General features: G+C 46.1%; 1 protein-coding gene across 1 annotated transcript in view; it reads left to right on the top strand.

The window, feature by feature from the left end:
* LOC109310613 (fatty acyl-CoA hydrolase precursor, medium chain-like) overlaps positions 1-11,126 on the top strand; it is a 33,529-nt gene that overhangs the window by 3,247 nt on the left and 19,156 nt on the right. The window contains exons 2-3 of the mRNA XM_019535872.1: positions 7,255-7,459; positions 9,822-9,960. Of these exons, the coding sequence (XP_019391417.1) occupies positions 7,255-7,459; positions 9,822-9,960 (344 nt within the window). The remainder of the gene's footprint in view (positions 1-7,254; positions 7,460-9,821; positions 9,961-11,126) is intronic.

Below are 11,126 nucleotides of genomic sequence, written 5' to 3'. Positions count from 1 at the left end.
GTATAACATTTGCCAGGGGCCAAATATAGGCATATGGTGCTGTGAGAAACAGGAGTCTTAAAGGGCCATGAGAAATTTAGAGCAGGCAGTTTCTGTACCAAATTAGTACTGTTCACCTCGAGTCCCAGAGGTGCAAAGTCCCAGTAAGTCCATACCCTTTTTCAGGACTGGGGCTAAATATATAAACAAAATAATAGTTTTAGGCTTTTGTAACAATTTCACAATATTTAGAGAAATCCATTCATGAACACTTACCACTTTCTTTTGTTGCACAATACTTAAATACGCGTGGTGCTTTCTGAATGAGCAGTGCCACAAGTTCATGGCATACCAGTTTGGTGTGCCAATTCTTAATGTGGCAGAAGAGGTTTGCAGTGGTGTTCTGAAAGTTGTTTACCTGCAGATCATTTAGGTCAGTGATTTTCAACCAGGGTCCATAGGGCTACACAGTGCTTACACTGCTGGGTATGCAAACATTTCACAAGATAAGCCCAGAGATTTTAAGTTGTATTAAATACTATGGATTCCTATCTGACCTGTTATGGTCTTCATGAATTCTTTGCAACAGAAGAACTACTCAAGCATTTTTCTCTAGTCAAAAATGAGTATGAGTGAAAACTAAGAGCTGGCATTTTCCCAGGAGTGCCTCCTGTCTATCAAGGGGTGCCTTGAGTCTAAGTTGACTGAATACCACTTCTTTAGATACTGGTTATGGTCTACAAAACTAGAAGAGTGTTTTTGCAGGGAATGGAGCCTGGGCACAGAGAGAATCCACAGCCAAATCCCAGAGCTAAAAAGTATTTGGATAACGTATCCCCAAGCAAAGAGAGCTTGGAAAATTTGGAATGCCATGTGATCACGTCCATGTGCCCTGAAGTGGTTCTGGTGGAGAATGCCTGCTGCCTCCTGTGTCATGTTGTACACTACCAACTTGTGAAAGGGCAGTATCAATATTGTGAAATTTTCTCAACTGTTGGAGTGAAGAAGCTGCTAATATGCATGCATAGCACATTCTGTCTTGGATGAACATTACCATCACTGTGGTAAAGCTGTGTGCCCTACTTACAAAGATTCACAGAAGTTTAGGGCTGGAAGGGACCTCACATTGTGGTTCTGTTAGCCAACTATTTTAAAGTATTGGCATGTTGATTTCAGGAGACTGTAAACATTGCTTAAACTTCTTTTATACTTCAGTGATATTTTCCTGATAAGCCAGCCCTACCTACCTTTTTCATTAGAATTGGGTAGGGCAGTAATACTTACAACAAAGTGTTTTTATTAACCTCAAATGCCTGAACAGTGAGTGACCCCACTGATCACCAGCTAAATAAACACTTTTTAAAAATATGTACAACACAAAGCCAAAGCAAAGAGCACGTTATGGGGGAGAGGAGAACAAAGATTCCAGAAGACCCGGACATCATTCTCCCCTTGTACTCGGCCTTGGTGAGGCCACAGCTGGAGTACTGTGTCCAATTTTGGGCTCCACAATTCAAAAAGGATGTGGAGAAGCTTGAGAGAGTGCAGAGAAGAGCCACGCACATGATCAGAGGTCAGGAAAACAGACCTTACGACGACAGGCTGAGAGCCATGGGGCTGTTTAGCCTGGAAAAGCGCAGGCTCGGGGCTGATCTGATGGCCACCTATAATTTTATCAGTGGTGACCACCAGGATCTGGGGGAAGGTTTGTTCACCACAGCGCCCCAAGGAACGACGAGGTCAAACTGTGATAAACTACTGCGAAACCGTTTCAGGCTGCACATAAGGAAGAATTTCTTTACTGTCCGAGCCCCCAAGGTCTGGAACAGTCTGCCAGCGGAGGTGGTTCAAGCACCTCCATTGAACACCTTCAAGAGCAAATTGGATGCTTATCTTGCTGGGATCCTATGACCCCAGCTGACTTCCTGCCCTTTGGGCAGGGGGCTGGACTCCATGATCTCCCGAGGTCCCTTCCAGCCCTAATGCCTATGAAATCTATGAAACCAGGTCACTAGCATCCATGATAGTGATATCTGCCACTCTGTTATCTTTTTCCTTCTAACTGCCTCTTGCAGAGACTTGTTTCAGCACTGGTATGATAAACGATAGACCTGTATGAGGGCCTGGCTGTGCCCCATGGGTGTTGTACTCTGCATGTGTGCTCATCTTGTTTGACGTGATCCTCGCAGACCGGAGTACACAGACTGCAGGCCTGGTTTGGTGGGGAAAGCTCAGCAGGTCAGTACTGTCCTTAAGGCCATTAACCTTCTGTTCTGAGCGTTCCTGTTTTTTGTATACCTGTGACAAGGGGGTAAGCATAAACTACCCCTGCAAGCTAATGCAATCTTCCAAGTTTCCTAGTTCTTTTATACTAGGATGGGCAATTATTTTGGCTGACGGGCCACTGTAACAATTTTGGTGAGCTATCAAGGGCATGCACAAAATCTTTTGGAAGCTATCATTTTAACAAATTATAGGAAAAAAATTCTACACTAAAAATTAAACATCAACTGTTATTTTTTAATTAAAATTTTACTTTTGTCCTGATCTATATGTTTGAGTAGTGTATATAGAAGCAACTGCATAATAGCTCAAAATAAAACCTTACGCTTATATATTGTGTGGAGAGGTGGGTGGGGAAGGAGGACTTACCAGGTCTTTGGAGCTAGCCAGGGGTGAGGGGGGGAAGGAGGAGGGCAGGGGGCGCATGCAGCAGAGTTTGCCTGGGTGGTGTGGTACAGGTGTGGTCTGCCATCCAGCCTGCACCCGAACCACTCCCTCCCAGGGAAGCCTCCACTGCGCTTCTGCCCACCCCCACTGACAGCCCTGACTCCAACCAGTGCTCACTGCTTCCTGGTGGGGCTGCTCCTGTTGCAGCTGCAGCGGCTCTGGTACTGCTCAGCTCCCCTGCCTCCAGTGGCTGCTCCTCCTAATGCGCCACTCCAGGCACCGGGTCACATAGGGAAATGAGGTGTCCATGAGGACGTGCAGTGGGCCCACATGCCCAGCCAGGCAGAGGGGAAGCTGCAGGCATGGGCCTTCAGCTCCAAGTTGCCTTCCACCTACTATACCTGCCCACATGTGGTTGCTCATCACATCAGATGGCTGAGTGGGGTGGAGGGTGGTTGCAAGCTGGAGCCCTGTGCACTGGGGCAGAAATCACCCAGCTGCTGCTCCCTTCTCACCAGGCTGAGCGTGTGGTGCCTAGCACCCATCCCAACAGCTGCCATCATTTCCCCACGCTACCTGGGAGTGGTGCAGGAGGAGGAGCTGCTGCAAGTAGGAGTAGCTAAGCAGTACCCAGGCTGCTGCAGCCACAGCAGGAGCAGCCCCACCAGGAGGTTGGCTGGGACAGGGGCCATTGGTGAGCGAGGGCAGGAGTGTGGCGTGGGATGCCCCAGGCAGGAGTAGGCAGGGCTCAGCCCCATGCGGAGCACTGCAGGTGCAGCCGTGGGCTGAATACAATCAATTGGTGGGCACCCATGTGCGGGCCAGATCCAATCAGTTGGCAGGCTGGATCCAGCCTGCTGGCTATATTTTGCCCACCCCTCTTTTATACATTGCTAAGTGTATTACATTTGTACCTGTTGTACATCCTGCTTTGTATCATCTTTCTATCCTCATTACTCTTTCTTGGCAGTATGGTGCATCTTGTACCATTTATCATTTATATTGTGTTGAGCCATCCTGTACCTACCCTTAAGCACAACCTAACAGTGAATGCATATTCCAGCTTAAGCTTTTAAACAGTTTGTGCATCAGTCACAGCTGTCGTGAGGTCCATGGAAGTCAATGTCTTGGCAAAGCCTGAGAGTATACAGACTAATCATAATCAGTGGCACTAGCCAGTGCTCTAGTGGCTGTTGCCAGGCTCTGTGCCAAAGTCTAGAGGCTCTGGCATGTGCAGATGTTTGCCTCTGCCCTGCTTCTCCGTGGATAAGCAGCTTGTGATCTCTCAGAACCTCTACGTTGCTGCTGCTTGTGCATAAGCTGCACTTTTGCTTCCTCCTCCTGTGCCTGCTCCTCCCTCTCCCAGCAGGTCATAGAATCTGGAACTTCAATGCACTTTAGCCGTGATATCTTCCCTGATGCACTTCTTTCTTGCCCTCAGGCTAGAGACAGGGTAGAGGGGATGTCAACTCATACCGACCATTTGGATTAAGATTAAAAATAGAAGTCTCTCATTACTTCTGCACTCCAAGGCCATAGTTTACAGCTGTCCTAGTTCTTGAGATGCCACTCCCCAATTTTTTTGAGATGAGCAGACCAGAAGCAGCAATAGAAAATCAAGGCAATAGAAAATCATGTTGTCGTAAGGGTGTCTTTCTGCAATGGTCTTAAGTTTCTAAAGGCCAGCAATTTGTCTATGGTGACTGGGGAGAAGAGGCATATAAAGAGGACTTTTTTCCAGTTGGAGTTCCACATCCTTAACTGTGATGAGGAAACTCATCAAGGGCACAAACATTTGGAGGTAATATTCCCCGCAAAAGAAACCAAATATTGCACAGTCTAATTCATAATCTCATTAATTTGGAACTCATTACATTTGAACCCATAGACATTTTGCCTATTGGGGATTGTAAAAAAAATGACAGGAAAAAAATAAAAATCTCTTCAAACAAGTCCAGAGAGTTGTGCAATGGTGTTGCTTAGCACCTCTAACTGACTTGAGACCTTTACCCCCTGCATCATGGCTATGAATTCATGGCAGAGGATGGGAGGTGGTGGGAACCGGGTAGAGACTTGCTGTATTAATCCCTCCCATTGCTTCTACCTTAAACAGAAACAGATTACATTTCAAGAGAGACTCTTACCTGTGCTATGCATCCTGACCACCCACCAGGAAATCCTTGCTTCTTTACACCAAAATTTCAAACCCTAGTGCAGGTGGCAGGCAGCATTTGTGAGCCTGAGGTTCTGGCTCTGGCATTGTGTTCTGTGGGGTTATGGATTTGCTGTCAGAGGTCCGTAAGAGTTTTAGGGCAACTACAAGAATGGCAGCCTAAGCAAGGATGTTCTGGCGTCTTCACGGTTCCGGGAACTAAAATGCTGTTTGCATCCTATAGTAACTCAGTGATTGTCTCCTGTTTGAAAGATCTCACTCCTGAGCACAATAATCCTAGAAGACAATAGGCCTACTACTCAAGTAATGACAATAGGCCTACTACTCAAGCAATGACAAGTATCTAGCGCTCCCCCACCCCTGCCTTTTGTAGATGGCAGCCTTGTAGAGCTGTCATGCACTTTATGCACTTGAGGCACCATTGGAAAGTCATGGTTATAATACTGCAGCAGTGATTACTCCTGGCTGTGCTAAGCACCCCATGGGAGGCCACAAGGAGAAAAGAGTCAAGTGCGCAATGAAGAGGTATTCAAGAAAGAGGAGGAGTATTGAGATATCACAGGATACAGATGCAGGGCCCTGCATCCCAGTGACATCCACTTGCCTTGCTTACACCAGGGTGGATGTCAGTCAGCAAAATGGGGTCAGAATTCTTCTCCACTATCTCTCCTGCCACGACTTTGGTTTGACTAAATTTGGGAGGATGGTGGTTTCCCTGACCCAAAGCTGACTGCCACCTATTCAGCTAGAAGGTGTGACCAGATTAAAAAAAACCCTCCAAAATCCTGACAGCATCTTCTCTCTCCTTCTCTGCCCACAGTTTGGGATCTCTGGGGCTCCTCTCCCCACTCCCCCGCCGCCCAGATTGCTATCCCACCAGCTTAATTGAGCACCTGCCACAATCAATTAATGTGGAGTGAGGGTTTCCTCTCTCTCTCTTTGGTTTTTTTTTCCTCTGAGCTCTGAAGACCAGTAGGTCTGTTGCCCCGTTCCCAGGGACTTCAGCCCTGGCCAGCAGGTGGAGTTTCCCCTCACTGCCGACCCCTCTTCCTATCCTTTACTTATTTCCTTCTTGCCGGCTCCCGGGGTTGGAAATGTCTCCAAGCGGCATAGTTAAACCAATTCAGTTCACCCAGCAGGCTGATAAGACTCTGCTGGAGTGGACCGGAAGATCCCTCCGGAGCACAGCCGGGTTGCAACAGCCAAACGGATCTCTTGGTTGGGGCCCTCCTTGAAGCAGGTACCCCAATCTTTCCACAAGGAGGAAGTAGACATCTGCAGGCATGGTCATCAGATTGCTTTCAAGAAGCCATCTGAAAGCATCTCCTCAGCTTCTGAGTATGTAAAGGTCAGTTTCTACTTTTATCTGTGCACATCTGACGTGGAGCAAAGGTGCAGCATCACCACGAGCTACAGCAAGAGCACCCAGGAGGCTGTCTGACAGCTGAAGATGTTCAGCTGCTTGCTGGACTTGACCTGAAGTCAGCATGGGGATGAAATACTATGGAAGAAGCAACTCAATTTTCTTAAAATATTGTTGACACACAGACATTTAACCTCCCTAAAGGTACTCTCATTTAGGAGTAAAGTAGCTTTAGTTCACTATAGCAAGGATTAAGATACAGTTGTTCAAGGCTCCTGAAAGCGAGCATCTGTGCAGGGGTTGAATTAGCTTATGTGCTTGAAATTCACACCTTTAGTTGATTCACCTTAGTTTTCCTGAGCACCCCTGCTTGGGCATGGTTTCAAGCACAGGACTGGGAGGGTGTTGATTCAAAGGAACGGAATTACCCTTTCTTAATGGTTATTATTTCCAGCAATGCCTCGCAATATGTGAGAAGCTGTACGAACACACGTGGAGGCTTGATTTCTGCCCCAAGAGCTCACATGCTGGGAAAGAAACTAACCAGTGTAAGGAGAGATACTAAAGATCCATGCTGGAATTAACCATGTTATATCAATTCAGTGTTCAGTAACCACTTTGAGCAAACCCATTTTTGTTTGTTTGGCAAGGCAACATAAGGCTACTGTAGTTGAAATGTATTTCTGTTCTCTGATTGGGACTATGTTGGAAAAAAATTCCAGTAAGTTACTGTAAAGAAAGTCATTTCGGTAGATGTTAACATATCTTTCTGCCATTTGTCCATTATAAAATATGGAAAAAATATCATAAGGACAGAAGTGACTGGATTGATCACAGGTAGTCTGATGCTTTGCATAGCCTTGGCTGGAGAATTTCACCTAGTAGCTCCCCTGACATCCACTCCAATGCTTTAAAGACATAAAGTAATGAAGAGCCTACCACATCCATTAGTTAATTTAACACCCCTGTTAAAACTGCAACTTATTTCTGGCCTGTGTTTACACAGTCTTAGAATGAGATGTATAATTCAGAATAAGTAATGTGTCGGTGTCTTATCTCTGTTATACAGGGCAAAAAGGTGGACAACCAGAAGTGGTCACCAAATATGGGCGACTCCTAGGAAAACAGATCAGCGTAGCTGGAGCTGACAGACTTGTGAATGTTTTCCATGGAATTCCTTTTGCAAAACCACCTGTTGGACCTCTTAGGTTTTCCCCGCCACAACCACCTGAACCATGGAGCAATGTGAGAGATTCAACTTCCTTCCCACCAATGTAAGATCCAGTTGGTATACAATTTTGTATAGCTGCTGTTGGCCAAATTAGCCTAAACTTAAGCCATATACACCTTACTGAAAACATTGGGGTAGTTATGTTTTGTCCCATTAAGAACATGAACTTCTAAAATTTCTCCTGCCATTTCTCTTGTGAACTGAATGGTCTCATTCCTTACTAAAAATACCCTAACAGCTATATTTTCAGTAGTTAATATAAAGCTAGAGATCCATGTCGGTGTCGGGTGTGAAATGACAGGTACCACATTTTAGAAAAAGAAAATGACAATGGGACTTTACACTTATAATTTTGGATGTTCTCTCTGTTACCCTGTGAGAGAGAATCCCGGAAAATAAAATCTGATGAGCCAGTTTAACTGGGATCTAGCTGCCCTAATAGGATCTTGCTCATAAATGATTTTAACTGTAATTCCTAAGGTGCTTTGTGTACACCGTAATAACTTATCCCTGCACCCTTTTGGTGGTGATATCGGTATTACCTTGTATAACAGGATGGCATGTTTCTGTGAAGAAACAGTTCTGTTGAGAGAGTCTAGGTACAGGGAATTTGGCTAAACAGGAAGCATCCTGCTAGGAGATACAAGCTGCTAGAGTAAGCAAGGGTAAAAAAAGCAAGCTGTGAGCAGAACAGTTGGTTACAAGGAGGGGCCAGGCTGTTGTGTTGGGGCCAGAGGAGAAAGGCTCCCCTCCTAGTACCTGAGACAAGGAAGAAGGGGTTGGCTTTGTCTAATTGTTGCTTTGTTGCCATGTTTCATTTGGGAGGATTAGCTGAGGAATTTCTTGGGGAGCAAAACCCACCTGTGGAAGCTAGCAGGCTAGGCAACTTGCTTATACCTTAGCACCCTGGCCTGGGACATTGTCTCGCACAACGATGTACAAACAAACAAAAAACATGATTCTTGGTCCAGAGGCTTCAACCTATGTCTGAGACCAAAGGCAGCTGGGGGTTGCAGACAGATGAGAGGGTAGGAACAGACCATAAGAAAGCACTGGCCAGAATAGCAGTTCACTGTCTTGGCATGCCAGTGCCTCACCATTGTCAAGATTTTTGTGGGCACTTGTGGCAAAAGAGAACTTGAAGGTGGGATGTGACACAACTTCCTAGATGTCAGTGAGAAACCCCTCTTGAGCAGGACAGGCCAAAAGCATGAAAGTGCTAGTCACACGTTTTCCAGGAGGGTGCTAGAGGCTGGCATTACAGGCTGATCAGAGATAGGAGTCGACTTCTCTGTACACAATGAGAAATGACAGGTAGAGGGGGGATGGACCCAGATCGGCCTTGAAAGCAAAGTTCTGTGGTTTCTGTTTGATGTGATAGAGGAAAAAGTGTAAAGAGAGGGGTGCCATGTTTACCCCTGTTGTCCATGCTAAGCCCTGGTCAGGAAGACCCTTGTTGATAGGATAGTTATAAACTATATTCAGTCTATATTACTGTCTAACAGTTTTAGCTTTTAGGGGTGCCAGTTGTCATGCAGTCCTATGTTGTGCGTTACATGTCCACTTCCAATCTTTTGTACAGTTTCTAAAAATAAGAGTAAAATATCTGAGGAAAATAACCCTTACAGGTCCAAAAATGTGTTGGACTGACTCGTAAGGCAGTCTCAACTCCGAGTTTCTTTACCTATGCCCTGGCTTTCTTTTGGGCTGCAGTTAAGATCAGGGGACAGCAGGGCAGGCCCTATGAGGAGAGGCTGCAGGACCTGAACCTGTTCAGCCTCCAAAAGAGAAGGCTGAGGGGGGATCTCGTGGCCTGTTACGATCTAGTCACGGGGGATCAGCAGGCACTGGGGGAGTCCCTGTCCCCCCATGCACTGCCAGGAGTGACCAGGAATAATGGTCACAAGCTGGCGGAGGGTAAATTCAGACTAGATATCAGGAGGCGCTACTTCACGGTCAGGGCGGCTAGGATCTGGAACCAGCTTCCAAGAGAAGTGGTGCAGGCTCCTACCCCAGTACTCTTCCCTGCCATGGCGGTGGGTCGGACTAGATGATCTACTCAGGTCCCTTCCGACCCTAGAAACTATGAAACTATAAAATGTTGTGTCCCTCAATTATTTTTGCCAGTAGGGAGTGGGGGGCAAATGTTTTTTTCTATTTTTATCTAGACCAGTATTTTAGCTCTTGCTGGTTTAGCTCATCAAAGCTGGTTTTCTGCATTTCAAAATAATTTTGTAGTATGAAAAAAATAGCAAGTTAAAATAGACTTATTTTAGATTATTCCATGAGTGTGTGAATCTTCAGAAACATTATCATCAAAATCCATCTTTGTCAGGTAAAGCTACTCAGATGCTTTTCCATTACTGCCATTTTATTTGATGTTGGTATTGTCTGTATGTATGCAGGTGTCTACAAGACCTGAGGTGGGTAGAAACAATGAAAATAATTGAAAAATTTGAAAATCCTACCACTGAAATTTCTGAAGATTGTTTATACCTGGATGTCTACACTCCTGCCTCTTCAAACAAGAAAGCTAAGTTACCTGTAAGCAAAGCTTGACCTGTGTACTGTGCTGTATTCTGTCACTGGAATGGAATAAGTTGGTCATAATGTCCTCTTAAATCTCTCCTTCTTAATCGTAAAATAGGACACCGGGGTTCTTTGGCTTCAGGTTACACAAGATGGTACTTGGCAACAACATGCATTGCTTGCCATTGTGTTCCAGGTATCTACGGTGTCCAGATAGCAGCTGTCTGCTGACTCCAAGCTCTGGTGAACTCATCATTGTTCTCTTTAGAGCTTTTCATGAATAGGGACCTACTGAAATCGCGGTTGCACAGTTTTTGTAGAAACTGCCATTTTGGGCAGGATTCATGAAAAAACACGGGCTCTGCGCTTTTGGCAGGCTTGCTGCAAAAAAAAAGCAGCAAATTTACCAGCAAGCAGAGGAGCCCTGCAGTCTTGGAGCACATGGGGAAGCTGGAAGGGGGAAAGCTGGAGGGAGGGAAGGGGGGCGCTGCTCGCAGCAGCAAGTAAGGTGATCAGCCCTGCAAGAGCTTGTCATCCCTTAAGGAGGAAGGAAAGGGGAAGAAAGCAGCAAGTCAGGCATGACCTGTGAACTGCCAACACTTAATAACTTTACCCATCACTGTGGGTTCACCATAGCACATGCTGTGTATGTGGTCTGTGGCCCCATGGAGGGGCTGCTTGCTTCACTCACTGCTATAAGCATCCCTGCCATGCTCCAAGACTGCAGGGCTTCTCTGTTTGCCAATAAGATTGCTTTTTTTGCAGGGAGCCGCCCCTTGGGGATGACCCAAAACCATGGTTTAATTACCCTAATTAAGCCCAGGAAAGCCATTAATCCATGCTTAATAACACATGGATTAATGACTTGCCTAGGTTTAATATCAGGGTAATTAAACCACAGTTTCAGGCTGTCTGGCCATCTGCAAGGAGGGGTGGGACTGACAGTCAGAGGTCTGGGGGGCACCTGGTATGTTCAGCCTGTGAAAATGACCTCTGGCCCTGGAATCTGCCCACAAAATTGGCCAGCCTCCGCCTCGTGTTCAGTAGACCCCTATTCATGAGTGCTTTGCCTCTGCTTGGATGTCGACTCTGCTGATGATCACCAGATCATTAGATGCAGGGGTAGCAGTGGATATAGTCTTCCTGGACTTCCAGAAGGCTTTTGACACTGTCTCTCACCC

This window comes from Crocodylus porosus, unplaced genomic scaffold (genome assembly GCF_001723895.1).
Source record: "Crocodylus porosus isolate Cpor-Errol unplaced genomic scaffold, CroPor_comp1, whole genome shotgun sequence".
Taxonomy (NCBI): domain Eukaryota; kingdom Metazoa; phylum Chordata; order Crocodylia; family Crocodylidae; genus Crocodylus; species Crocodylus porosus.
The sequence above is the reverse complement of the archived record's forward strand: the minus strand, read 5'-3'. Positions and strand labels throughout refer to the sequence as shown.